At 50.1% G+C, this 27,307-nt stretch overlaps 1 protein-coding gene across 1 annotated transcript; it reads right to left on the reverse strand.

Annotated features, from left to right (window-relative positions):
• Positions 1-8,212: 8,212 nt before the first annotated feature.
• RAB4B (RAB4B, member RAS oncogene family) lies at positions 8,213-26,478 on the reverse strand. The gene is made up of 8 exons (XM_082231367.1): positions 26,302-26,478; positions 21,499-21,579; positions 20,433-20,547; positions 19,712-19,774; positions 18,036-18,190; positions 15,815-15,910; positions 11,632-11,785; positions 8,213-10,454 (listed from the first exon to the last, which is right to left on the reverse strand). Exons 1-7 carry the CDS (start codon positions 26,315-26,317, stop codon positions 11,670-11,672), a joined length of 642 nt encoding a protein of 213 aa, XP_082087493.1. The 5' UTR covers positions 26,318-26,478; the 3' UTR covers positions 8,213-10,454; positions 11,632-11,669.
• Between the last annotated feature and the right edge of the window lie 829 nt (positions 26,479-27,307).

The raw sequence follows: 27,307 nt of genomic DNA on the forward strand, positions 1-27,307 counted from the left end.
TTTAAGTACACCTTCCCTAAGAAACCAGAGGCCTTCCTATTGGGCATTGTCGGCCAAAAGGTGTTAAAGAAGGATAGAACGTTTTTTATGTACGCAACTACAGCAGCAAGAATTCTCATCGCAAAACATTGGAAGACTCAAGATTTGCCCACACTGGAAGAATGGCAAACGCAGCTGATGGACTATATGGAATTGGCCGAGATGACTGCCAGGATCCGAGATTTGGGAGAAGAAGCAATGGAGGAGGACTGGAAAAAATTTAAGGACTATTTGCAAAAGCTTTATAAATTATATGAATTATAAGAATTCGTACGATTTGGAAAGATTAGCACCAGCAACGAGAGTGGATGACATATGAAATTAAATAATAATTAATGAAAGAACCAATGTTTAAATGTTGAAAATGAAATTACATTTGACTAAATCGAAAATAAGTAATTTAAACTAAAACGTAAGGTTTTGAAAGTATAAAAGAAACGCACGAAACAAGGTTATAATTTGCTGATATTTTTATTGTTAAGAATGCACTGTGAGGGAGATGTGGGGAAGTCCGATAGAAAACTGAAATAAGTCTTGAAATGATCTACAATTTCTTTTTCTTTTCTTTCTTTGTTAATGTTTCTTTGTATAATTGAACATATATCTTTATCTGGAAAAAAGCAATAAAAAATATTTTAAAAAAAATAAGTTCATAGAATCATAGAATCATAGAATCATAGAGTTGGAAGAGACCACAAGGGCCATCGAGTCCAACCCCCTGCCAAGCAGGAAACACCATCAGAGCACTCCTGACATATGGTTGTCAAGCCTCTGCTTAAAGACCTCCAAAGTAGGAGACTCCACCACACTCCTTGGCAGCAAATTCCACTGTCGAACAGCTCTTACTGTCAGGAAGTTCTTCCTAATGTTTAGGTGGAATCTTCTTTCTTGTAGTTTGGATCCATTGCTCCGTGTCCGCTTCTCCGGAGCAGCAGAAAACAACCTTTCTCCCTCCTCTATGTGACATCCTTTTATATATTTGAACATGGCTATCATATCACCCCTTAACCTCCTCTTCTCCAGGCTAAACATGCCCAGCTCCCTTAGCCGTTCCTCATAAGGCATCGTTTCCAGGCCTTTGACCATTTTGGTTGCCCTCCTCTGGACACGTTCCAGTTTGTCAGTGTCCTTCTTGAATTGTGGTGCCCAGAACTGGACACAGTACTCCAGGTGAGGTCTGACCAGAGCAGAATACAGTGGCACTATTACTTCCCTTGATCTAGATGCTATACTATTGATGCAGCCCAGTATTGCATTGGCTTTTTTAGCTGCCGCGTCACACTGTTGGCTCATGTCAAGTTTGTGGTCAACCAAGACTCCTAGATCCTTTTCACATGTACTGCTCTCAAGCCAGGTGTCCCCCATCTTGTATTTGTGCCTCTCATTTTTTTTGCCCAAGTGCAATACTTTACATTTCTCCCTGTTAAAATTCATCTTGTTTGTTTTTGCCCAGTTCTCTAATCTGTCAAGGTCGTTTTGAAGTGTGATCCTGTCCTCTGGGGTGTTAGCCACCCCTCCCAGTTTGGTGTCATCTGCAAATTTGATCAGGATGCCCTTGAGTCCATCATCCAAGTCGTTGATAAAGATGTTGAATAAGACCGGGCCCAAGACAGAACCCTGTGGCACCCCACTAGTCACTCTTCTCCAGGATGAAGAGGAACCATTGATGAGCACCCTTTGGGTTCGGGCAGTCAGCCAGTTACAAATCCACTGAGTGGTAGCATAGTCAAGACCGCATTTTACCAGCTTCTTTACAAGAATATCATGGGGCACCTTGTCAAATGCCTTGCTGAAATCAAGGTAGGCTACATCCACTGCGTTCCCTTCATCTACCAGGCATGTAATTCTGTCAAAAAACGAGATCAGGTTAGTCTGACATGACTTATTTTTCAGAAATCCATGCTGACTATTGGTGATCACAGCATTCCTTTCTAGGTGCTCACAGACTGTTTGCTTAATGATCTGCTCCAGAATCTTCCCTGCTATTGATGTCAGACTGACTGGGCGGTAATTATTTGGGTCCTCTCTTTTCCCCTTTTTGAAAATAGGGACAACATTTGCCCTCCTCCAGTCTGCCGGGACTTCGCCTGTTCTCCAGGAATTCTCAAAGATGACTGCCAGTGGTTCTGAGATCACATCTGCCAGTTCTTTTAATACTCTTGGATGCAGTTCATCTGGCCCTGGAGACTTGAATACATCTAAACTAGCCAAATATTCTTGTACTATCTCCTTAGTTATTCTGGGCTGTGTTTCCTTTGCTGAATCATTTGCTCCAAATTCTTCAGGTAGGGCATTGTTTTCTTTATCGGAGAAGACTGAGGCAAAGAAGGCATTGAGGAGTTCAGCCCTTTCTGTGTCCCCTGTTTGCATTTCACCATCTTCTCCTCTAAGTTGGCGCTCATTCTCTCTGTTTCTGTCTCTTACACCCCACCGAGCCGAGCAAAGGGGGCCTGGCAAGCCAATGGGTGCGGGGGGGATTAACCGAAAGTGCAGAAACTGATCCAGAGGAATCGACCCCTTTTATGAAGACGAACTTCGCCCATACACCTATACACAAACAGAATTCAGGTAAAAAACTCTAGTTATTTCTTGATATGAGCAGTATGATCTCAACATGAGCGGCATGAGCAGTCCGGACTTTTTAAGGGTATAATACCATTTGGTAGCTCTAAAGCAGAAGTAGGGAAGCTCCCATCCATGGGCCAGTCTTGGCCTACACGGCTATTTCCCTCCAATCATATCCACCTGTCCATCAGCTGATGTCACACGTGAAATGAACTGATCGACCAGGGTGGGCGGGATCCAATTCTGCCTTGGCTGAGTATGCCTATTCCCAGCAGCCAATTTTGTAGGATTTAACCCCGCTTCCCCAGGGTTTATTTGGCACACTAGTTAGATTTTTGGAGGGGCCTAAGGTGCAAACAGCATAGACTAGTGATAGGTTGCAGAACTGGCCCCTGCAATCTGCTCTTTCCACAAGGAGAGAGTTTGAGATTCCCTTTTGTGGTGCTGTTCCCTTTCAAAACGAAAAAAAAAACACACCGAATTTTGGAGCTCCAGAAACAGCTGCTTGCTTGATCTCAACAAGATACAGTCACATTTGCTGAACGAAGTCTCAAAATGCATTATCTATTTGACTCAAAAGACTTAATTCTCGCAACGGTTTTGAAACACTGTTGCTATAAAACAGCGATGTCCAACTGGTCAACCACGATCGACAGGGTAGATCCCCCAGAGATCACAGGAAACTTTTAGTCCTTGCGAATAAAAAAACAGTTGAATGTCTCGCGCCCCCGCTGTGTACGTTTGCTTGTGTTGGCATTTACTGCAAGCGATTTATGGCATTCACCCCCAAAAAGCTGAACAACTCTGGACTCTCCTCCTAAAAAAAGCTAGATCACTGCCAGTTTGTTTAAACTGGGAGTAGATAGCAGTCTCTTGAGAGCTGGACGTGCCTGATATAGAACAGCCAACATGTTTTCTCTTTGGGGAGTTCGTTGTCTCATCCTACTGATCTGACTGATACAAGCTTTCAAAGGATTGCTATGATTTAACTCTTATCAAAGAACTATTGGAGCAGCCTGGCTTGCTGAGCTGGTTAGAGCACGGTGCTAATAATGGCAAGTCACAGATTCAATTTCCGTATAGGACAGCTGTATATTCCTGCCTTGCAGGGGGTTGGACTAGATGATCCTCAGGGTCCCTTCCAACTCTACAATTCTATCCTTCTAACCCGTTGGCCAGGAAGGGCCTGCAGGAGGGCAGCGGAGGGGCAATATCTGCCAACTCTGCCCTCTCTCATGGGAATGTAAGCAAAACTTGCTAGATCAGGCCCAGGGCCCATCCTCCAGTTCTCACAGCGGCCAATCAGTGGAACCCCTGTAGCAGGAACCCCCCACCCCACCCCAGTCATTCTGTTTGTACACACTTCACACACACTCACACTCACACACTACATATGCCACATTTCTGTTATAAATTCATAGAAAAATCAACCATACATCGGATTTGCACTGTTCCATTTTTATTTTACTCCATATGACAAGGACTATCAAAGGGGGGTGACTTGGTTCTGGTCAGCCATAATCCCTTCACCATCCCAGCACATCCACAGGAGCCCTGCCCAGTTGCTATGCCAACCCTGATGGTCCTAGACAGAAGACCATCAAGATCACAAAGAACTTGCATATGGGAGTGGATTCAACATGGACTGAAACAAAGGACAATGATCAGATCTTCCCTCTGGGGGCAGGAAACTGCCAACTCCCCTTTGTCTCCTGGAAGTGACTCATGGGCAGGGGGAAAGGAGGAACCAGCCAGGTGACAGGACACTCAGGTTACCACCACAACTCCTCCCTCAACCCCTCCTTTCTGTAATGTATGCATGATGTCAACCCCTCCTTTCTGTAATGTATGCATGATGTTTCTGGGGGTGGGCTTGACCTAGAGGAGGGGAATTTCAAAAGTTTTTATAAGGTCTTGCACACCATCTTTCTGGGTCTTTCCTCTCTCCTGCAAGTGAGGGGAATACCCTGTTGCAACAGTTCAATAAAGGCCAAGACTACAGGCTGCTGTGTTGCCTCAAGTTATCCTGATTGGTGTCTTTGTTTTTGTCCAAGGGAGTCCTCAGATTTTTCCGGTAACACCCCACAAGCAGGATCCCAGTGAGAGAGCAACGCTCCCCACCCCTCAGTGCTTTCCCTGGGATTCAAAGAGTCGTGCTTTTCTGAGCATTTCCCACTCTGCAATATCCTTTTTCAGACAAGGCGATCAGAACTGGAGAAATGCGACCGCAGCAGAGGTTTGTAAAAAGGCATCGCGAGACGTCTCATCCCCGGCTTAGGATGAAGCAGGGAAGAGTTAGTTTGTGGCAGCCTACAACTCCCATGAAGGGATGTGGGTGGCGCTGTGGTTTAAACCACAGAGTCTAGGGCTTGCTGATCGGAAGGTTGGTTCGAATCCCCGCGACGGGGCGAGCTCCCGTTGCTCGGTCCCTGCTCCTGCCAACCTAGCAGTTCAGTTCAAAAGCACGTCAAAGTGCAAGTAGATAAATAGGTACCACTCCGGCGGGAAGGTAAACGGCATTTCCGTGCGCTGCTCTGCTTCGCCAGAAGAGGCTTAGTCCTGCTGGCCACATGACCCGGAAGCTGTACGCCAGCTCCCTCAGCCAATAAAGCGAGATGAGTGCCGCAACCCCAGAGTCGGTCACGACTGGAACTTTACCTTTACCACTCCCATGAGGCCGGATCTTTAGGGCTGATGGGAGTCAGGAGCCCAAGAACATCGAGGGGGCATCATCTCAGTTACCCACCTGCATGCCCCCCCAATTCAGTCCATCCCTCTCACAGCTGAAACCAGACCATGAGCGCAGGGTGGGCAACATAAGCTGCCCAGGGGGTGTTGCTGGACTGCACACACACACACCCCTTCCCAGACCTCTGGCTGAGCTGACTGGCATCAGACTCCAGCAACATTGGGGGGCAGCAGAGTCTTCCCCCACATTATCCCTGAATTTGGAAAAACACTGTGAATACGGTTGGTTTATTGCCCGCATTCCCCCCCCACCACCGAGATTCCAGTGTCTAATGCACACACACACACACACATATATAACCATAGAATCATAGTTGGAAGAGACCACAAGGGCCATCGAGTCCAACCCCCTGCCAAGCAGGAAACACCATCAGAGCACTCCTGACATATGGTTGTCAAGCCTCTGCTTAAAGACCTCCAAAGGAGGAGACTCCACCACACTCCTTGGCAGAAAATTCCACTGTCAAACAGCTCTTACTGTCAGGAAATTCTTCCTAATGTTTAGGTGGAATCTTCTTTCTTGTAGTTTGGATCCATTGCTCCGTGTCCGCTTCTCTGGAGCAGCAGAAAACAACCTTTCTCCCTCCTCTATGTGACATCCTTTTATATATTTGAACATGGCTATCATATCACCCCTTAACCTCCTCTTCTCCAGGCTAAACATGCCCAGCTCCCTTAGCCGTTCCTCATAAGGCATCGTTTCCAGGCCTTGGACCATTTTGTTTGCCCTCCTCTGGACACGTTCCAGTTTGTCAGTGTCCTTCTTGAATTGTGGTGCCCAGAACTGGACACAGTACTCCAGGTGAGGTCTGACCAGAGCAGAATACAGTGGCACTATTACTTCCCTTGATCTAGATCAGGGGTCGGCAACCCGCGGCTCCGGAGCCACATGTGGCTCTTTTACACCTTTGCCGCGGCTCCGGGGCAGATACTAGCGAGGGGAGGAGGCGCATTGTGCGCCCCGACACTTCCCACTGTGGCGGGCTCTGTACTGGCTGTGACGTCGCATGGGGGCGGCGTGTACGTTAGTCACACACCGTCCCGACGTCACCTTCCCGCCCGCTGTCAGATCAGACATTAAGGTAAGAAACAATATATGCAGTGTTATATTTGTTTTAAATGTCGCAATGGTTTTGCGGCTCCCAGGTTTTTTTCCTTCGGAAACGGGTCCAAGTGGCTCTTTTTGTCTTAAAGGTTGCAGACCCCTGATCTAGATGCTATACTCCTATTGATGCAGCCCAGAATTGCATTGGCTTTTTTAGCTGCCGCGTCACACTGTTGGCTCATGTCAAGTTTATGGTCAACACATGGAAATTCCCAGGACCCCCATCCTTGGCACAGATGAGCAGACTCCCTCGGAAGATAGTGGACGGTCCTTCGTTGGAGGTTTCTAAGCAGAGGTTGGGTGGCCGTCTCTCAATGATCCTTTCGTTGTGACTGCTGCATTGCTGGGGGGCTGGACTGGATGACCCTCAGGGGACCCTCCCAACTCTGCCGGTTCTACGATTCTGATGATTTCCAAGCTGCCAAGCTTTATAATATCACGTGCAGAGATGCAATTACAATCTACATATATAGATTGTATATGTAGGACGGCCTAGGACCCTCGTACCTACGGGACCACCTCTCCCGGTATGCCCCACAGAGAGCCTCGAGGTCCATAAATAGCAACACCCTAGAGGTCCCGGGCCCTAAGGAAGTTAGATTAGCCTCAACCAGAGCCAGGGCCTTCTCAACACTGGCTCCGGCGTGGTGGAGCGCTCTGCCTCATGAGACCAGGGCCCTGCAGGATCTGATTTCTTTCCACAGGGCCTGTAAGGCAGAGTTGTTCCGCCTGGCCTTTGGCTTGGAGCCAATTTGATTCCCTCCCCCTCTTTCTTTTTTCTTTTTCCTTTCTCCTGTGATGAGGCTGCATTTTAATATTTCAATATTTTAATGTCGTATTTTAATCTTGTTTTTAACTTGTGTTTGTTCAACTTGTTTTTATTATTGCTTGTTAGCTGCCCTGAGCCTGGCCTTGGCTGGGGAGGGCGGGGTATAAATAAAAAATATTATTATTATTATTATTTATAATCTTCAGAATGTAACTAAATCTCTCACATTTCCTCTCCAATCAGAAGGAGCGTGATGGGAGACTGGTGTCTAATCAGACTGGACTTGGGAGGCACGGCTGCTATTGGGGACCCAGGATGCTCCTCTCAGTGGCGCCTGCATCCCGTCACCATGGAAACCACTTCATTCTCTTCTCCCCTCCCTCCCCCCAAACAAACAAACCTTCCCAGGAACTGCTGAGGCTTAGAGAAAACCAAGTCATTTAAGTCAGGGAAAATCTTGCCCACTCCTTCCTGGAGGTTTTAGGAGGGAGGCAAGAGCGCGTGTTCCCAAATTGAAGATGCTCTCTTATTCCTCAAGCTTTAACTTTGGGCTGTATCAACTCAATGGCCGGCTCCATTGGCCTTTCGCCACCAGCCTACGCAAAGAGCTTAGAGCCGTGGCAAGGAAAACCGCTGTGCAAATAGCACAATGCTTTGGGGTAGGGAGCGTGTGAGCCTGGAAAGGGCTGGAGGGATGTAATTGGGAGCTTAATCCCTCCCAGACAACCTTGTTTCCTAAGATGCAGCCTTGGGTAGCTGCAGTTCTCAGTAATAATCATAGTAATATATTTATGCCCTACCCATCTGGGCTGGGTTCTTAGGTTTTTGCCTGGCCACCCATGTTTCCTGCTTTTACTTTGTACATTGTGGAAATTCTTTGCTCCTTAACTCTGTCTGGCTCTTTTGCCGCTTGGCTAGCAAATGCACACACAAACAAACACACACATTCACGAATGAATGAAAGAAAGGCACCACCAGTCTCCAACTTTGGAAAAAGAAAACAAAACGAAAGAACATTTTATGTAGGAGAAATCAAGTTTCACAGCCTTAAAACTGGAGGGAATGTTTGCAACTGGAGAGAGAGAAAAATCAACCAGCACATCTGGGCCATAAACTCTTTTTCGTAACCGTTGATTGATAAAAGGAGCCCCTCCACTCCCAGCGCCCCCTTCCCTGCCCACCTCGGTGTGAATCGCGAGGGAGGGCTACCTGGAATCGGAGACAGAGCGAGAGAGTGTGTGTGGAAGCATTTGGGGATGGGGACAGAAAGAGGACGGGACCCCCAGGAGGCAACGGGGCGGGGGCTCCCCCCCCCGACACAGAAGTAATAAATAACAGAGTTAAGCATTATACCTTTTGGGGGCAGGTATTTTAAAAAGGCAAAAGAAAATTCTAACTAGTTCTCTCTCACTGGCACACCCTCCCCCCTGCCCCCCTCTTGGGAATTTTTTGAAGGAGTTGCTCAGCTGATGGAGGGGATGTGGAAAGGGGGGTGTATCTCAATGCGCCTCTGATACTCCAGCAACGGCTCCCCCAGCCATATCAGGTATCTGTAAAGCAAGGCAAGGCAGAGGGAGGGGGGACGGAACTCCAGCCATGCTCAGAGGCAAGGCCTGTGCACAGGCCCCAGACCAGGCTCCCCTGTTATCATGCCGGGTTTGGGCTTGGCTTGGTTGAAAGCCGGCCGCGCTGGTGCCTGGGGGCTGCCATGACACTCAGAACACCCCAGGATGCTCAGAGAAAGACTCTCTGGAGCAGTGGAGAGATGGGAAGCCATAAGAAAAGGTCTTTTGAGAAGGGATCCCTCTTGAAGTGAGCTACCACAAGACACTACAAAGGAGAGAGGATTGGGGTGGGGGGGCGGAGATACCCGGCTCCTAGACCTTCTTGCAAAAGACGACAGACACCCGCCCTCCCCAAAGCACTTTTCCAGAGCAAATCCCACTTGAGACTCGGATGGGAAGTTCTGCTGGGTTTAGGGGACGAGAGCTTGGAAAGTGGATTTATTTCTGGAGCAGCAAGAAGGGGGCTCTGTTGGAGGGGCGACCCAAATAACTCAGAGTCAAAGCAGCGAGGGCTCCTGGAGAGGAAAGGGGCTTGCCTTAAGCTCCCGGGCCAGAAAATCTCACAAGCATTTCGCAGCGGTGCCTGGTCACCGGTTTTGAAGCACGGGAGCTCACAGGCGACAACCCAAAGGTAAGAGCAGCAAGGGGAGGGGGCACACAGACAGACACACGGCCGGCCTCCCATCACAACAGGGGGGGGGGTTGATCCTGAACACATAAGCTATGGCTCATTCTCTGCAGATGTGGACTCTTCGTTCAGACCGACGGAGGGCGTCTGGCGGAGAGCGCGACGCTTGTGCAAAACACACACACAAACACACATCCCCAAGGAAGGACATTTCTCATACGCAAAGTGATGGGGACACGGGGGTTGTGCATTCAAGCCTGCCCCCCCCCTTGACCCGGAGGGAGGAGAGCGGGCGAGGGGAGGGCCTGCAAAGGAATCCATGGCTTTGGGAGAAACAGAAGGCGCCCCTTCCAACGGGCACAAAGCAGCGAGAGGAATACACACCCACGGACGTGCAAATTCTAGCTGGGTCCCACCTCGGAATGGGAGCCCTATAGAGGCTGCTCAGGAAGAGGGTCTGTCTGGGTTGGCTCCCCAGGCAGAATATTCCTATGAGGGAACCGCAGAGAGGGCAGCCCCCGCTCTGCCCCTTCAAAACGCCTCCAACCAGGCCGAATTCTCCTCAAAAGGGTGAATGGGGTTAAGATTCACTTGAAGGGAGGTGATTGGGGGAAAGGCAAGTTAAATATCTCCATAGTGACACCAACACCCCCCTTCTCGGACTCTTTTGTGGATCTCCTCCTCCTCCTGCCGCCGCTGCCGCCAGCACAGATCCCACTGACCTCAAAGCCACCAAGAGTCACAGGAGTGGCCAGGAGGAGTGAGGGGCTCTCGGCCGGTGCCAGGGAGAAGCAACCGACCGGCGCCAGAGTTTCCTGTACGTTGCCCGCCTGGCAGCGGAGCTCCTGCAAAGCTTCTTTCCGGGGAGGGAGACGAGGAGGAAGGAGGCAGCAGCAGCGCAGCGATGGAGGGCGAAGGCTTGGGAGAGCGGGGATGCCAACAGGGCAGGTTGTCCCGGGGAGAAGAGGAGGCGGCGGTGGTGGCGGCGGCAGTGCTTCGTACGGCCCTGGGTCCAAAGCAGGCAGAGTCCCAGCACTGAGAGACAAGAAAGGAGGGGAGGTAGGTAACAGGTGCCTCGTTAACATAGTTAATACCTGAAGGAGCGTCTCCACCCCCATCGTTCTGCCCGGACCCTGAGGTCCAACTCCGAGGACCTTCTGGCGGTTCCCTCATTGCGAGAAGCAAAGCTACAGGGAACCAGGCAGAGGGCCTTCTCGGTGGTGGCACCTGCCCTGTGGAACGCCCTACCACCAGATGTCAAATAGAACAACTACCAAACTTTTAGAAGACATCTGAAGGCAGCCCTGTTTAGGGAAGCTTTTAATGTTTAATAGGTTATTGTATTTTAGTGTTTTGTTGGAAGCCGCCCAGAGTGGCTGCGGTATAAATAATAAATTATTATTATTATTATTATTATTATTATCATCATCATCATCATCATCAATCATCATCATCATCATCATCATCATTATTATTATTATTATATAGGGACACAAGAAGAGCCCCGCTGGATCAGGCCAAAGGGGTGCCACGTAGTCTAGCGTCTGGCTCTCTCTGTGGCCAAATACCCCCAAGAGCCTAGGAATGGTGATAGACTGCCTCTGGGCCTGGAGGTTCCACGAGGACCGAACAAGAGCCGGAACGCAGGATTAGGCCAGTGGCCCGTCTAGTCCGGCATCCAGTTCTCAGAGAGGCTAACTAGATGCCCCCAATCCCGCAAGCAGGATCCGACCACAAGCGCCCTCTCCCTTCTCTTGCGGTTTCCAGCTACCGGCATTCAGAAGCATAGCTACATAGCAGCAGAGCCATCAATAGCCCTCTCCTCCTCCAGGAACCTTTCTCCTCCTCTTTTCAAGCCATCAAGGTAAGCTGACCTTTATTTCCTCCTGTGGGAGTGAGTTCCACAGTTCAACGATGAACTGCGTGAATGACAACTTTTATCCGTCCTGAATCTTCCCCCGTTCGCCTTCACCTGATGTCCGCGAGTGGCAGGGAGAAAGGCTTTTCCGTCTCTGATTTCCCCAACGCCATGCGCAATTGCGGAGAAGCAGGGGCATCGGAGGGAGGGGCTCCCCACATCCTATCCCGACCTTAAGGGTCCAGGCCCACTTCTGCCACCCTTGCGCTAAGCTCCAGAGCACTCCCCACCCCCCACTGGACAGGAGCCTCTGCAGTGGGGCCTCCCCCACAGCCTCCCCCCCCCCCAGCTGACCTTGAAAGGCAGTTTCCAGGCATGCTCTGGCGCCGGCTCTAACAGTTGCATTGCTGCCGGGTCTGTGTTTGGGTCCCTCGCGGTTGCCGCAGCTGTCGCAGGGAGGCGTCCCCGTACTGGATGCCGGAGCCCATCCTCTCCGGGTCAAGTTCACCTGGCGGGGGGGTGGGGGAGAAAAAGGCAAGAGTCACCGGGGCAATTCGGGGACAGGTTGTAGCGACTGCCCTTCTGCAGCCAGACCATTCCTGATTCCCAAGCGCTTCTCCCCAGCCCAGAAAATGCTTTTTTGCACTTCCAGAGCAGGCATGAAGCCGAAGGATGAGCTTTTCTCTTAACTGAAAGGCTGCCCACCAAAGGCCCTGGTTGCCTGGCAGAGACAGGACAAAAGAAAGCCAGGCACGCCCCGTCTGTGCCGTGGCTGGCAAACGGAATCCAACCCCTGGCTCTGCAGGGCCACTCCTATCTGAAGCTCAAAAAGACCCCAAAAGTCTGTTGGGATATTCCGTTCCGCCTTAAGGAAGAGGCACGATTGTTGTGTGTCACATGCCTGTTTACACTCCAGCACAGCTTGCTGGGACCTTCCATTTGTGTATAGCTTTTGCTTTAGCCGTTTTGCTTTGGACACGAAGGAGATCAGACATGTTTCCTTTTGTCCCGATGTACGCTGAATAAACTGCTTGTAAACATGCCCACACAGCCTCTCCTGCCACTTCTGTTTGCACAGTGTTTACTCTGCTGAGTAGCATGCCCCAGCTTCTGAAGCTCGGGTCGCAGATTCATGCTGCACCAAGGACTGGAGTTCACCTGGCACACCGGCTGGTGGGCTGGAGCCAGCTGGGGGCCTGCCAATTGCCCCCATTTCCTTGGTTGCATGCCAACAAAGTCTGCATTAGTAAAGCGGCGATTCCTGCGATCCAGGGGGCTGGACTAGATGACCCCTGGGGTCCCTTCCAACCCTCCCATTCTCCGATTCTAAGCAGCCTAGAAGCCCTGCAGCGGAGCTGCTTTGATTCCAGTCTGACGGAATTTGGTCCTGATAAAACTCCTCCTCCGGCATCACCGGTTCTCGGCTCTATGTGCCTCAAGGAAGAACTTTTCATGCCTGTGTTGGGCAGGATCCCTGCACACTCGGCCAGAGAGCCAACATGGTGTGGTGGCTAAGAGCAGTGGACTCGTAATCTGGTGAACCAGGTTCGCATCTCTGCTCCTCCACATGCAGCTGCTGGGTGACCTTGGGCCAGTCACACTTCTCTGAAGTCTCTCGGCCTCACTCACCTCACAGAGTGTTTGTTTGTTCAGTTTCTGTTAATTGATTCTCATGGGAACTTACAGATTCTGGCTTCACACAATTAACTCAAGGCAGTGTCAATTTACTCTTGGCAGAAAGCCAAGGTCTGCTTGACCTAGAAACTACTTACTCTGATTGGTTAACGACCAGCACTCAACTCTGTTATCTAGAAATGCTAGCACAGTTTGGTGTTAGGAGTAGGAGTAGAAGTGCTGTGTATGGTTATGAGAGAGAGAGAAAGAAAGGATTTATTTTGCTTTGTTTTGTATGCAGAAACTCTGCTGGTTTTATTTTTCCTTTTAATAAATCCTGTAAATAGTTATTCTGAGTCTAGCTGACTAGTCATTTCCACCTCGACTAGCTTCTTCGCTGTGCAGGAAAACTCTGCCACGTTTGGGCTAAAGCCATTAGAGCTATGCCTGACACTTCAAAGTTCCATGACTTCAGGGGAGGAAGGGAAAGGAGAATGTTAGCTGCTTTAAGACCCCTTTGGATAGTGATAAAGCGGGATATCAAATCCAAACTCCTCCTCCTCTTTGGCAGCACAGGCAGAGAGAGGCCACCTTCTCTGCGCCTTCTGGCACCCAACTCTCCCTGCAGCTGCAGGAGAAGACCTGTCAAGAGCGACCAAGCAGTCCGCCTGCCCCTCCTCTCGAAGGAATCCCCAACTATACACCTGTGGGGACCCTGAAAGGCAGCCTGAAAGCCTCCATCGGGCCCCCAGCCCCGTCTCCAGGGGCTCCAAAGGCCTTATGAATACAAACTACAGTGGCGCTCTAACGCCACCCTTGATGTTCCATCCAAGGTGAACTCCAGAGAAATTCTTTTGCATCTATGGCAGATCTTGCAAGAAATTAGTACCAACGTAGCAGGGAAAGGGATTTTGGGACATTCAGTCAGATAGCTGGAATTGAATTTGGCATGCAGCTCTGCAAACAAACAGCTAGTACAACCCTAAAATAAAATGTGGAGCCTAACGTGGTGCCTAAATGTCTTAACTGGATATATGGAACAGTAAAGCCTTGCCGGAGGTGGCAAATTCTGAGATATAACGTACATTCTGGATATGTTCCCAAAATCAGGAAATTCTGGGAAGATGTAGCAGTGGAAATGGAAGCAATAACTGGCTATGCTCTACATGGATGCTTGAATTTTCCTGTTTCAGTATATTAAAGGAACTGTGCAGGAAGAGGACAGGGACTAACGCAAGGTCTGTCAGAATTATTATTTGACAGAATTGGGGAGGATATGTCAACACCAGCCATGAGTGAACAGGGGAACTAAAATCTGGGACACAGCATGCACTGTGAAGCTCACACAGATGGTGAGAAGCAGAGAGGGCAGGAAAAAAGATGATTTCTTAATTAAGAAATGGAGCCTTTTCATGATGCACTGAAGAATTTGTGTTTTTTAGAACCTTGCAATATTAATTTATTGTGTTCAATTTTGGTAGGAGAATTCTGTCCTATATGTTTAGCTCTCGATAGATATGCCTTTCTGTTAAAGCAAGGAATGGGGGGGGCAGTTAAACGACTTCCTCAAAACCCCAAGTCCCCACCACAGCCTCTAACTAAGGCCAGGATAATGACCATTGACACAGGCACCATACATGGGTTTGCTGAGGCCAGGTGTTCCCAAAACCCATCCTCAAGAAGGGTGAAGGGCAAGGGTATGCATAGTTTTATTGTTCTTTGGGTGGCGGGTACTTAAGAGTAAAACTTAAAGGTAAAGGGACCCCTGACCATTAGGTCCAGTCGTGGCAGACTCTGGGGTTGCGGCGCTCATCTTGCTTTACTGGCCGAGGGAGCCGGCGTACAGCTTCCGGGTCATGTGGCCTCCATGACTAAGCCGCTTCTGGCGAACCAGAGCAGCGCACGGAAACGCCGTTTACCTTCCCACCAGAGCGGTACCTATTTATCTACTTGCACTTTGAGGTGCTTTCGAATTGCTAGGTTGGCAGGAGCAGGGACCGAGCAACGGGAGCTCACCCCGTCGCAGGGATTTGAACCGCCGACCTTCTGATCGGCAAGTCCTAGGCTCTGTGGTTTAACCCATAGCGCCACCTGCGTCCCTTAAGGTGCCTGGGACTAAATCTGATAAGCGGAGCAAGTTGATGAACTTGGGTAACCTCAATATCACCCTCCTTCTTTGCGACATGTTGATGATGTATCAGTGATGTATCAATGATGCTTCCGGAAAGGTATTACAGTGGGACCTCAGGATGCGAACAGGATCCGTTTCGGAGCCCCGTTCGCATCCAGAAGCAAACGTAACTAGCGATGGCACGTCTGCGCACGCATGCGTCGCTTTTCGCTGCTTCTGCGCATGCACATGACGTCATTTTGAGTGTCTGCACATGCGTGAGCGGTGAAACCCGGAAGCAACGCGCTCCGTAACTTCCGGGTAGCCGCAGAGCGCAACTCGAATGCACTCAACATGAAGCATATTCAACCCGAGGTTTGACTGTATAGGAAGGGGGGGGGAAGGTCTTAAAAGAGCTTGTAACCTATGTTCGGTGTTCTTACTCCATGTGGGAACCTGTTGCCCAACAATAAAGATCGTGGTCTACTGACTGCTGTTTCGCTCCAAATTACTTGGCTGGAACTTCCTTCTTTTACTGACTGCATAAGACCTGTGGGGGACTTGAACCGTGATGAGCTCGCCTGTTGAGTAGCCTCTCACCCTGGAATTTTTCCGTAACACTTTCTATTTTTATTTTATGTGACATTTGCTATCGTGCTTTGTTATGTTATAAATTAAATATTCGCTAATAATAATTTAAAAAATAACCGAAGGGAGAGAGAGAAAAATGAACCCCTCGGAAGTCACAGCCATTTTCACCCAGCGTTCATTTTCGTCTGGAGTCGGGTGGGGAAAAGAAATCAACCCAGGTACCTGATTCAATTTTGTTCAGTATGGTCCTTGCACATTTCAAGAAAGCTTCCTCCACATTCTCCCCGGTCAAGGCGCTGGTCTCGAGAAACATTAACTCTGCCAGGTTAAAGGAAAACAGACAAGGGATAAAGATGATAAATTTGGCCCAGCCTTGGAAGATGAAGCAAAAGAGGGTGTGAGGAGGCAGCCCCTCCTCCTTCCAAATCCAGGGGGAGGGGGGGGGCATTTCTCAGGGAGAATGAGAGCAAAAAGAACAGGGCTTTTTAAAAAAAAAAAAAACTGAATTAAAAACTCCAGGTCTCCCGGACTCAAGTCTTCCCCCACCAACTGCCTCCATGTCTCAAGAGTTAGCCACTGCAGAAGGAGTCACAAAATGCCATTACTCATTAACAAGCTGAGAGGGCGCAGGAATCTAGCGGCTGAGCTGCCTTCTGCAAGCCCAGGGAGGGGCAGCCCCAAAGGCACCCTGTGGCAGACCCCTGCCAGGCACAGCTCAGCCGGTCGTCCCAACCTCTGTTCTTGGTGGTGCCACCACAAAGGCGGCACAGGAAGGAAGCGCAGCAGCAGCAGCTCAGCAAGGTACGCCCTGAATAAGCAGCTGCAACAGCCAACTGCAGGTGAGGAGGGGAAGGGGAGGGAGGGAAGGAGCCACTTGCGAGCTAAGAGCAAGAGAAGAGGCATTGGATCAGGCCAATGGCTCGGCTGGTCCGGCACCCTGCTCTCACGGTGGCCAAATATCCCTAAAGAATCCAGATAGACTGCCTCTGGACCTGGAGGTTCCATAAGAACCGAACAAGAGCCTGGCTGCTGTATCGGCCCAAGGGCTTGTCTAGTTCGGCATCCTTTTCTCACACTGACGTAATAATACAATACAATACTCTTTATTGTCATTGTCCCATACAGAACAACGAAATTGAAAAAAGAAATCTACATGAGACATTCAAAACCAACAAGCCTGCTATCCCAACCTGGTTTGCCCCCTAAATACCCCATTTTTAAAATATAATATACTCCCATACAGACTCCTTACACTGCGTTTAAAACCAAAATCGCATTTGGATAGAAACTTTCTCAGGCGGCTAGTCCTGGTCGTTATAACCCTATGCCTTCTTCCAGAAGGCAGAAGCTGAAAGAGATCATTTCCGGGGTGCACACTATCCTGCGCTATCTCCAGCGGCGTAGCGTGGGTTGTCAGCACCCGGGGCAAGGCAAGTAATTTGCGCCCCCTAACCCTACAAATCTATGCCTATGAATGATGGTCCCTCTCTCTCTCTCTTTCTCATATTCCAATTGATTCCCATTTCCGCCGATCGATCCCCGAAGCTCTCACCCAGCGAAATACGTGCGTAATTACCCTTCTCCATCCCTAATTCTGCCGCTTCCACCGGGAAATCATGACGGTGCGTTTCTCCTCTCCAAACTTTCCCCAGCCCTTTGCCGGCCGGTGCAGCCCTTTTGGCTACGAGCTCCCCTCCTTCTCTGCCCGCTTCCGACCCCACCTCCCCGTCCAGCCTCCCTACCTCCTGAAAAAAGGCGCCGGCGCCGAGCAGGACACCCCCGCGGCCATCGGAGAGAGGCGGGGCCGAGGGAGGCAAGCCAATGGGCGAGGCGGGGGTAGGTGGCCACGGGGGCGGGCGCTGCCGCAGTCCTCGGGTGGGCAAGGTAGGAGCAGGCAGAGGCTGGCCGGCCGCTCTGACAATAGGGGCGGGCCGAGGGCACGACAGGGCTGGGCCCTCTGGACTCGCCCCCCCCCCCAGATGTTGCGCCCGGTGCGGCCGGCACCCCTGGCACCCCCCACGCTACGCCACTGGCTATCTCTGCAGCTTTCTTATAGCACCAAGGTGGATTTGATCCAAGGTGGGAAGACGGCACCCAATTATTCCCTCAACAGTCTTTACAACCCTGGACGGCATTGTTTTTTCCCTGACCGTGCAGCTCCCAAACCACACACACAGACCATAATTTAATACACTCTCCACAGCACAATGGTAAAATGCCATCAACAGGTCCTTTGAGAGATTGTTCCAATGGGAAGCCCGCAATCAGGATTCGAACACAAGCCCTCTCCCCTCCTGCTGTTTTCCAGCAACTGGGATTCAGAAGCTTGGCTGCTTCTGACCGCGGAGGACAGAGCAGAGGCATCGACAGGCTTCTCCTCCATGGATTTGTCGATTTTGCCCCTCCCCAGCACACACACACACACACCCCTTGCATATCTTACCGTTCTCCTGAGCAAAACGAGATGCTTCCAGAAAAGTGACTTCCCGGTCGGCATCCAGGTCCTTCTTGTTGCCGCAGAGAATAATGACTATGTTGGGGCTGGCCAGAGTCCGGGCGTCCGTCAGCCAGTTGGTCAAGGCATTGTACGTCTCTCTGCTGCAGTGCGGGACCAAAATTGGGGGGGGGGGGCAGAGAGAGAAGTGCACCCATCAGGCAGGCAGGAGGAGAAAGAGAGCGCCGAGTGGTTCGTGTGTCAGACTAGGGCCTGGCAGAGCTATTCCGCCTGGCTTCCAATCTGAACTTAGCCTGATCTTTTATTCCCTTCCTTCCCTCCCTCTCCCCCTTTTTATGAAGATTACCCGCTCTGGGATCCCACAGCTAATTCTCCCCTGGTCTCCTCGTTGGCCCAAGTAGGACTAATTTAGCTAGCTAGCCATGGTGATCATCTAATGTTTATTGGATGGATTTCCCTGGAAAACAGGGACACTTGGGAGGTCTGAAGCAATGTGCTTAGGTGCACCTTTGTGGCTTAGGGCCCTCATATTTACGGGACTGCCTGTCCTGGTCTGCCCCGCAGAGGACCTTAAGGTCCATGAATAATCATAGTTTAGAGGTCCCGAGCCCTAAGGAAGTCAGACTATCCTCCACCAGGGCCAGGGCCTTCTCAGTGACGGCTCCAACCTGGTGGAATGCTCTGTCCCAGGAGACCAGGGCCCTGCAGGATTTAACTTCCTTCTGCAGGGCCTGTCAGACAGAGCCATTCTGCCTGGCTTTCAATCTGAACTTAGTCTGATCTTTTATTCCCCTTCCTTCCCTCCCCGCTCCCCTTTTTATGAAGATTACCCGCTCTGGGATCCCACAGCTAATTCTCCCCTGGTCTCCTCGCTGGCCCAAGTAGGACTAACTTAGCCAGCTAGTCCTGGTGATCATCAAATCTTTATTGGATGGATTTTCCCCCTAAATTGATTTTTGAATTCTGAATTTATTCTTATTCACGTTTTATACGGTATTTAATGTTTGTTTGTTTTTTGTTGCATCAATTCAGTGTTTTAAATTTGTTGTTAGCCGCCCTGAGCCCGGTTTTCTGGACCGGGAAGGGCGGGATATAAATAAAATTTTGTTGTTGTAGTACGGGGGGAGACCGTGGGCCAGCCACTGCTGCTCTCAGCATCTCCTACCAATGCACAGGGTGGCTCTGGGGATTAAATGAGGACTAGGACCTGGGAGAGGGACATGGGTGGCGCTGTGGGTTAAACCAGAGAGCTTGCCAATCAGAAAGTCGGCGGTTCGAATCCCCATGATGGGGTGAGCTCCTGTTGCTTGGTCCCTGCTCCTGCCAACCTAGCAGTTCGAAAGCACATCAAAGTGCAAGTAGATAAATAGGCACCACTCCAGTGGGAAGGTAAACGGCGTTTCCGTGCGCTGCTCTGGTTCGCCAGAAGTGGCTTAGTCCTGCTGGCCACATGATCTGGAAGCTGTACGCCGGCTCCCTCGGCCAGTAAAGCGAGATGAGCGCCGCAAGCCCAGAGTCGGCCACGACTGGACCTAATGGTCAGGGGTCCCTTTACCTAGGACCTGGGAGAGACCAGGGTTCGAATCCTCACTCGGCTGTGGAATTCCCTGAATGGCTGTGGGGGTAGGGGACAGTCAGGAAGGAAGGCCACTGCAGAGACATACCTGGTGATGTCGTAGACCAGGAGCGCCCCGGCTGCGCCCCGGTAATAACTTCTTGTTACCGACCTAGAGAGAAAGAATTTGAATGTCTCGGATGGGGCTGAAAAGCGACAGGATGCAGACATGCACTTTTCAGGCAGTGATGCTGTAGGGACTTCTAGGGGGGAGGGGAGACACTTGCTTCTGAGCCGATAGAAGCCCACAGAAGCCCCCTCTCAAGACACAGGGGCTCCCTCTGCCCACCCCCGACCACTGCTCATCCTTGAGCTTCTATTCAAAGCTGGTGGGCTTCGTATCCTGCACTCAGGGTTCGACAGCTGAAGCCCCTTTTGACAAAGGTGGCTTGACCCCCGGACTCTATGCTCCAGCAACCTGCAGGCTGGATCACTGCAGAGCACTCTATAGGGGGCTGCCCTTGAAGACTGCAAAACTTCAGCAGGTCCAAAATGCAACGGGCAGGTGTTTTTTGCGTTTTAATATTTTGTTGGAAGCTGCCCAGAGTGGCTGAAGCAACCCAGTCAGATGGGTGGCATATAAATAATAAAATTATAACTATTACTATTATTTTAGCAGCGTGGCAAAGAGAGCAATACCACCGGTCTTTGGCAGATTGATGATCATGCAGCTTCATAAGCAATGGGACTGAAAATCCCGCGATGCACACTTGGGTGAGTATTTCAAATAAATTCCCAGAAATACGGACACGGAGGATCCTGCTCCTTACCTAAAGCGCTCTTGCCCAGCCGTGTCCCAGATCTGGAGCTTGACCGTTTTGCCACCAACGTTCACAACCTTTGATCCAAATTCCACCCCTATTGTGTGGTTGGAATCCTGCTTGACTGTAAAAGTGCAGAGAGAAGGAGGTGCGGAATGAGGAATGGGCAGGAAGGCGCAGCCACAGGAAGACCTAAGAACTTCATAAAACTTCTAGCATGTCACGTAAAACACTGCAATTCAGATGTTACCTGTCCCCAAACCCTGGAGAGAACGGTGCCTGCCTCTCCTCTTTCAGCTGAACAGATTTGGGGCAGAGGGGACAGCAGAAAAGGCGGCTCATGTGGTCAGGGTGAAGGAAAAGAGAGGTGTCAGATTCAGGTGCAGGGCACAAGGCTGGCGATGGGAGGAAAGAGGCCTCTAGGTTGCTCCTCTGCAGCCTTTTGCAACACAGGAAGGAAATGGCGGAGATCTTTACCTTCCATCTCTGACTCACTCTCTTCACATCTTTTAGGCAGCCTTAAGTGCTCGGCAGCTACAAGCAGCCTTGTCAACAGGACGTTTTTCATCTCTCTGCGTGGCGCAGGGAGAAGACGTGCCCTTTCCATCAATCTGCCTTGTGCTCTGATAAAATGCAGGGCAATAATAAAAGCGTGGCATTTTTCTGAGAAGATTTACAGCCACCATCTCCTGTTATTCAGGCACTTTCTATTATATCCTTAAAAAATCTCACTACCAGTTGCTAGAAACGGCAGGAGGGGAGAGGGCTGCTCTTGTCCTGTTCAGATCCTGCCTGCTGGTTCCCAAAAGTGTCATCTGGTCGGTCCCTGTGAGAAGAGGAGGCTGGACAAGATGAGACATTAACCTGACCCTGCAGGCTCTTTTTATGTTCTCATGTGCTCTTCCAATGTGCATTTCTAACCCGATCTAGAGAGCTGGCTTTCTTGTTTCTGTCGTTTTAATTTGGCTTTCAAAGTTGTTTTTGTTATACCGGCTTTTTGTTTGCATCTCCTTGCAAACTGGCACATGCCTAGAAAGGTGGAATGCAAAAGCGGCAACACACAAAATAAACTTACATTTGTTCTCTATGAACTGGTGGAGGAGGCAAGACTTCCCTGTTCCGGCACTTCCGATCACCAGGAATTTGAAGAGGAAATCTGGAAGGAGAACGAGAGTGAGTGAGAGTGGCCTGGCAGTAACAGGCTCAAAAATGAATGTAGGTTGGAAGAGACCTGGCCAGGAGGCTTAGGAGACTAGTGGTGTCCCTATACTAGCAAAGAAGACCAAGGTAGTTCGTAGGCAAAATGGCAGGACACCAACCCTCCTCCTCTCACACAATAGAGGCATCCCACATCCAGTGATACACAGACCATCGCATGGTAGCCACAAAAGCAGTCAGGAATTCACAGGCCCCATTTGTGAGGTCAGGAGTCTATTTTGTCTCACTCTGCAACCACTTGACTTCACAGGCACTCCCAGGAAAAATCAACACCATCACTGCTTAAGATAAGAGCTGCTAGCCCCAGCCCAAGATTAACTCTCCCCTTTTGCCTTCCTCCTCTGTTTACTAGGAAAATATTTTGGGAGAAAACGTTGTCCTCTCCAGCTGGGCCGCAAAGAACATTCAGCTCCATCTGACAGGCATGCCTGAGAAGAGCGTGGCAGAACTCAACACTTCTCTCTGCCTTGCAGAGAGGGAATTACATTTTTGCTTTCAATGGTCCTCAGCCAATGTCTTTATACGCCTCCTCTGCATCCAACCGCTTTCTTGCACTGTGGGCACTACAGTCCTCTTACACTCGTGAACGCCAGCAGCTGGGACTTGGGGCGTTCTTGCTGAAAAAAGCAGGACATACTTGGAAGCACTGAAGAACTCCTGCCCTGTTTTTGCTGTGGGAGAACTGACACAGCTGCAGATCTGCAATTTGAAGGGGCTCAGAATTCTTGCTCCATGTTCCATGTCAAGACGGGCCCAGTTTCTGAAGCTCCTATCAACTACATCGTATTTCCATTCGCGCACCAGTCCCTGAAGGATTAAGAAGCGGCGCTCTGGGGCAGCTTTCACAAGCAGCAATTAAGTTATTTGTCGTTCCAGCACCTGCGCAATTCGAACACCCTGCCCCACATCATGCAGAGGCAGGGATTATGAACATTTGTGCACACTTATAGATGCTGTTTCCCACCCAGACACCAGGCAAGGGGGCACAGGTCTGAAAAGACAAAGACAGCAAACAGCATTTTCACAGCTGGGTCTGTCAATAGACCTCCTTCAGGTACAGTGGTGCCCCGCAAGACGAATGCCTCGCAAGACGGAAAACCCGCTAGACGAAAGGGTTTTCCGTTTTGGAGGTGCTTCGCAAAACGAATTTCCTATGGGCTTGCTTCGCAAGACGAAAATGTCTTGCGAGTTCCTGCGGGGGTTTTTCCCTTCTCCCCCCCTTTTTCCCAAGCCGCTAAGCTGCTTATCAGCTGATCCTAAGCCGCTAAGCCGCTTAACAGCTGATCCGCTAAGCCACTTATCAGCTGAACCGCTAAGCTGCTAAGCCGCTTATCAGCTGATCCGCTAAGCCCGCTAAGCCGCTAATAGCGCTAAGCCGCTAATGGGCTTGCTTCGCAAGACGAAAAAACCGCAAGACGAAGAGACTCGCGGAACGGATTCTTTTCGTCTTGCGAGGCACCACTGTACTGCATTAGCCAGGGCAGAAACCCCCCATGAATGGGGAGGGAGGGACCCCCTCCCACACATTTAAAAGGACTGTTTTATACAGCCCTCAACTGGTTTTTATTTGTTCGTATAAGGGTTACAACACTAAGAGGTATTTTTAGCACTGGCTTCCCAAGGAAGGGTTATGAATTCCCTTCCCAAGGAAGTCCCAAGGAAGACAGTTATGAATTACAGCTACTATTTATCTGTGTAGCCAAAGCCATCACAAAACAAAATACATAAAACAGAATAAAATACGTTATACAGGTAAAATAATTATTAAAAGCACACATTTGGTCAGATAAGAGTCTGCTCCCTTGAAGAATTTAACATAATTCCCACAAACCTTTCTCCTTAAAATTGCCACTCCAAAGGCAAAACAGGCCACATTTTCAGGGGCGTAGGGGGACCTGTTCCCGAATAAAATGTTAACCAGATACCCAATCGATCTCTCGACTCTAGGCAGGTGGAGCCCTAGAATTGTAGAGCTGTAGAGTTGGAAGGGACCCCAAGGGCCATCTAGTCCAACCCCCTGCAAGGCAGGAAGCACGCAGCCATCAAACACTGAATTAGTCAGGTCAGACACTGTCATGAGTTAAACGACACATAATCCCCAGTTCTTGGCCAGGCTATACATTCCTGCAGCATTCCCAGTTTCAGCCATGCACTGACCACTTTTGCAAAAAATAAAAGACATTCCCACTCCAATACCATTTACTCTGAGGAGCCAGGTGGGCAGATAACCCCATTGTCTGTCATGGGGCATTTATGCTGCTGCTGGAACTTGCTCACCTGCCATGCAGGTAGTAAGGGTATCATAATTAGGGCTGTGATGTGGGCTGCCGCTGCTTCTTTCCTCAACATGGTGGTTGTTTTTTCCAGGATGTGCGACTTCTGTGGGCTGATTTTACACGAAAACACGCAGGGAAGAAAAGGCACCTAAGCCTCCTTAATGGAACATAATGAGGGTCATTACTGGGGAGGTGAAGGATTTCAAATAGGAAAAGGGCATAATTACACCCTCAGCCTGCTTCCCTCAATTTAGGAGCGCGGGGAGGCGAGGAGAGACAAATGTGCTCCGACCCGCCCAGCCGGCGACACTTGGAGTTCTGTTCACAACAGAGTCATGTTCTGAGAACAGGGAAACAAAGACAGGCAGAGATTCTGCTGAGCTGCAATGCAAAAAAACCCCCCAAAACATTCACTTTTATAAAGGTGGGGGAAAGGGAATCGTAGAGTCAGAAGAATCACCCAAAGGTCATCCATTCCAACCCCCTGGGATGCAGGTCCAACCTCTGCTTAAAAATCTCCAACGAAGGTGAGTCCACCACCTCCCAAGGGTGTCCATTCCTCCGTTGAACGGCTCCCACTCTCAGGAAGTTCTTCCTAATGTTGAGTCACAATCTTCTTTCTTGTAACTCGAATCCATTGGTTCGGATCCTACCAAGTAGCAGAGAGCAAGCTTGCTCCTTCTTCCACGTAAAGAGAGTCTTGCTCAGGTTTCTTGGCTGTGACCCAGCCCCTCTTCTGGGTGCCTGGGCAAGACACTGGCCGACCTTCTTGGAAGAGGGTGGGAGGGAGGTGCAAAGAGAATCACTTTGGGGTGGCAGGTATGAAAACTGCAAAGTTATCCTGCTAGGTTGACAAGAGACTCGGGTGCAAGATTCTCTAAGCCAGCCTTAGGAAAACACAGGAAATTGCCTTGTTTCAGGCTCATTGGTCCATGGAGCTCAGTATGAGTTTGAGTTTGGATTTGATATCCCGCTTTATCACTACCCAAAGGAGTCTCAAAGCAGCTAACATTCTCCTTTCCCTTCCTCCCCACAACAAACACTCTGTGAGGTGAGTGGGGCTGAGAGACTTCAGAGAAGTGTGACTGGCCCAAGGTCACCCGGCAGCTGCATGTGGAGGAGCGAGGAAGCAAACCCGGTTCACCAGAGTACGAGTCCACCGCTCTTAACCACTGCACCACACTGGCTTTCTATTGTCTACACTGACTGGCAGCAGTGGCTCTCCAGCATTTCAGGCAGGGAGTCCCTCTCAGCCCTGCCAGGGATTGAACCCAGGACCTTCTGCACGCAAAGCAGTTGCTCTGTACCACTGAGCTACGGCCCTTCATCGCCTACCTCAACCTGGCACCCCCCTTGATGCTTCGCCCTATAACCCCCGTCAGCTCAGGCCACAACAGCTGTTGGCACCCACAACATCTGGCGGGCACCTGGGCCATGCAAGGCTGCCCTTGGACCTTGTTTCCCCTGCCCCCTTGAAAAGCCTCCCCTAGAAGACCGAAGCCAAGCACTGCCAACGGTCTGCTTTAACCCCCAACATGCCCAAGATAAGCCCACCCCCCCAGATATTATTATTTATTGAATTAATATACCACCCTCCGCCCAAAGCCCACAGAGCATTTTAGACTATGGAAATGCAAAATGTGTAACATTCATCTTATTTTTAAAAAAACACAATATTCCCCTCATGGATACCCACCCCCCTGTCCTGGTAGAGATCCCAACAACTGCTCCAGCAATAATAATAATAATAATAATAATAATAATAATAATAATAATAATAATTTATTAGGTGCGTTTGCCTCTCTTTAACCACGGGGCGGTTCTCAGCACAGGAACACAAAACACATCGCAAAAGAAACAAAACTAAACCAATGACACCCTCCACACCCACCTCGCCTTATCCCTAAGCTCAGAAGGACCCCCTCCCTCACAGAAAAAGCTCCCTTCCGCAGAAGGGAGGCCAAGACACCCCCCACCCCCCAAAAAAACACCACCCTCCGCCCCTGCTGCACCCAAGATACCCCCCATTAAAAATACGCCCAGGGGGCAAGCGGCGCCCTCCCCCACCCCATAAAAAGCCCTTTTGGGGTAGCACACGAGTGGGGGCTTCTCCACACACACACACACACCCCATACTCACCACAAGACCCCACCCCCCACCCCCAAAAACCCATCACAATCTAAGTGATGATTTAAATATACTTATTTAGGAAAATGACAATGGGGACAATATCCGCCTTACACCCCCCCCAATCCCAACTTCTCCCCCCCCCTCAGCCCCCCCCGGTCCTGCTGCCCCCTCAAGCCCCCTCCTTTGAAACCCCCCACCTATTCAGGAAAGACCCCCCCCTCGACCCTCTTTCCTCTCTCCCTCGCCTCTTTACCGTAGGTCTCGGACATGGCTGGGCCGGCGGGGAGCTGAGGGGGAGGCGGCCCCTCCTCTCCTCCTTCCTCTCCTCTTCCACCGCCTTCTTCTTCTTCTTCCTCCTCTTCTTCTTCTTCCTCTCCTCCTTCCTGCCCGGAGCCTGGAAAGCGCTTCGCGCAATATGGCGGCGCCCAGCCGCTTCCGGGTTGTCGCGCTCTTATGGCGTCTTCCTCCTCCGGCGGAGCTTTATAGCGTCACGCAGCAACCGCGGGCGTCGACAGCGCAAGCGAGCCCCGTCCGAGCCACGCCCCTTCTCTCCCCTTCCCCGCGCGCGGCTGGAGCGAGAGCGCCCCCTGGCGCCGCGGCGACTGAAGTGCAGTCCTGGGCGGATGGGTGAATGAATGGCTGGCGCGGGCTCCTTCCGGTTTCGGCTTTTATTATCACCGCTTCATTTTGCAATGTGTTATTGCAATGTGTTATAAAAGCGGGCGGAACCGTGATGACGACGGACAAAGTTTAAAATGTGGAAAACAAGAAAATATGTTTAAAGAAGATTGGAAAACGTTTATTGAATATATAGGGGGGATTGTGTACATTTGAAAAACGCCGGCAGCATTAAGATAAATTCAACAGTGTGAATAAGTTTTGATGGGTGTAATAATGGAATAATGAATGGTTTGGTTTATATATAATATGAGGGGATTTATGTTATGCAAAATGAACCATGGAAAGAAAAGAAGGGAAGTAATTGATATTTTAAGGTTGTTTAAATGAATATTTTAAATTGTAAAACAGAAATGTGTGTGTGTGTAAAACTGTTACGGATGGAAAACAAAACCTATAAAATAAAATGAGTGCAGCTTCAGGTTGGTTCAAGTAACAAAGTCCAAATAAAAGAATACAGTGATACCTCTGGATGCGAATGGGATCCGTTCTGGAGCCCCGTTCGCATCCTGAAGCGAACGTAAGACGTGACTGTGCATGCATGGGTCGCGTTTTGCTGCTTCCATGCATGCACATGATGT

The sequence above is a fragment of the Podarcis vaucheri genome (assembly GCF_965113315.1).
Source record: "Podarcis vaucheri genome assembly, chromosome: 7".
NCBI lineage: Eukaryota > Metazoa > Chordata > Lepidosauria > Squamata > Lacertidae > Podarcis > Podarcis vaucheri.

Bases quoted from the DNA above. Each gene is read 5' to 3' on its own strand.
- RAB4B (XM_082231367.1), bottom strand. The intron at 18,191-19,711 runs GTATGTCTCTGC...CCCGCACTGCAG, and splicing joins CTGGTCTACGACATCACCAG to CAGAGAGACGTACAATGCCT. The intron at 11,786-15,814 runs GTACCTGGGTTG...CCCCCCCGCCAG, and splicing joins ACTGAACAAAATTGAATCAG to GTGAACTTGACCCGGAGAGG.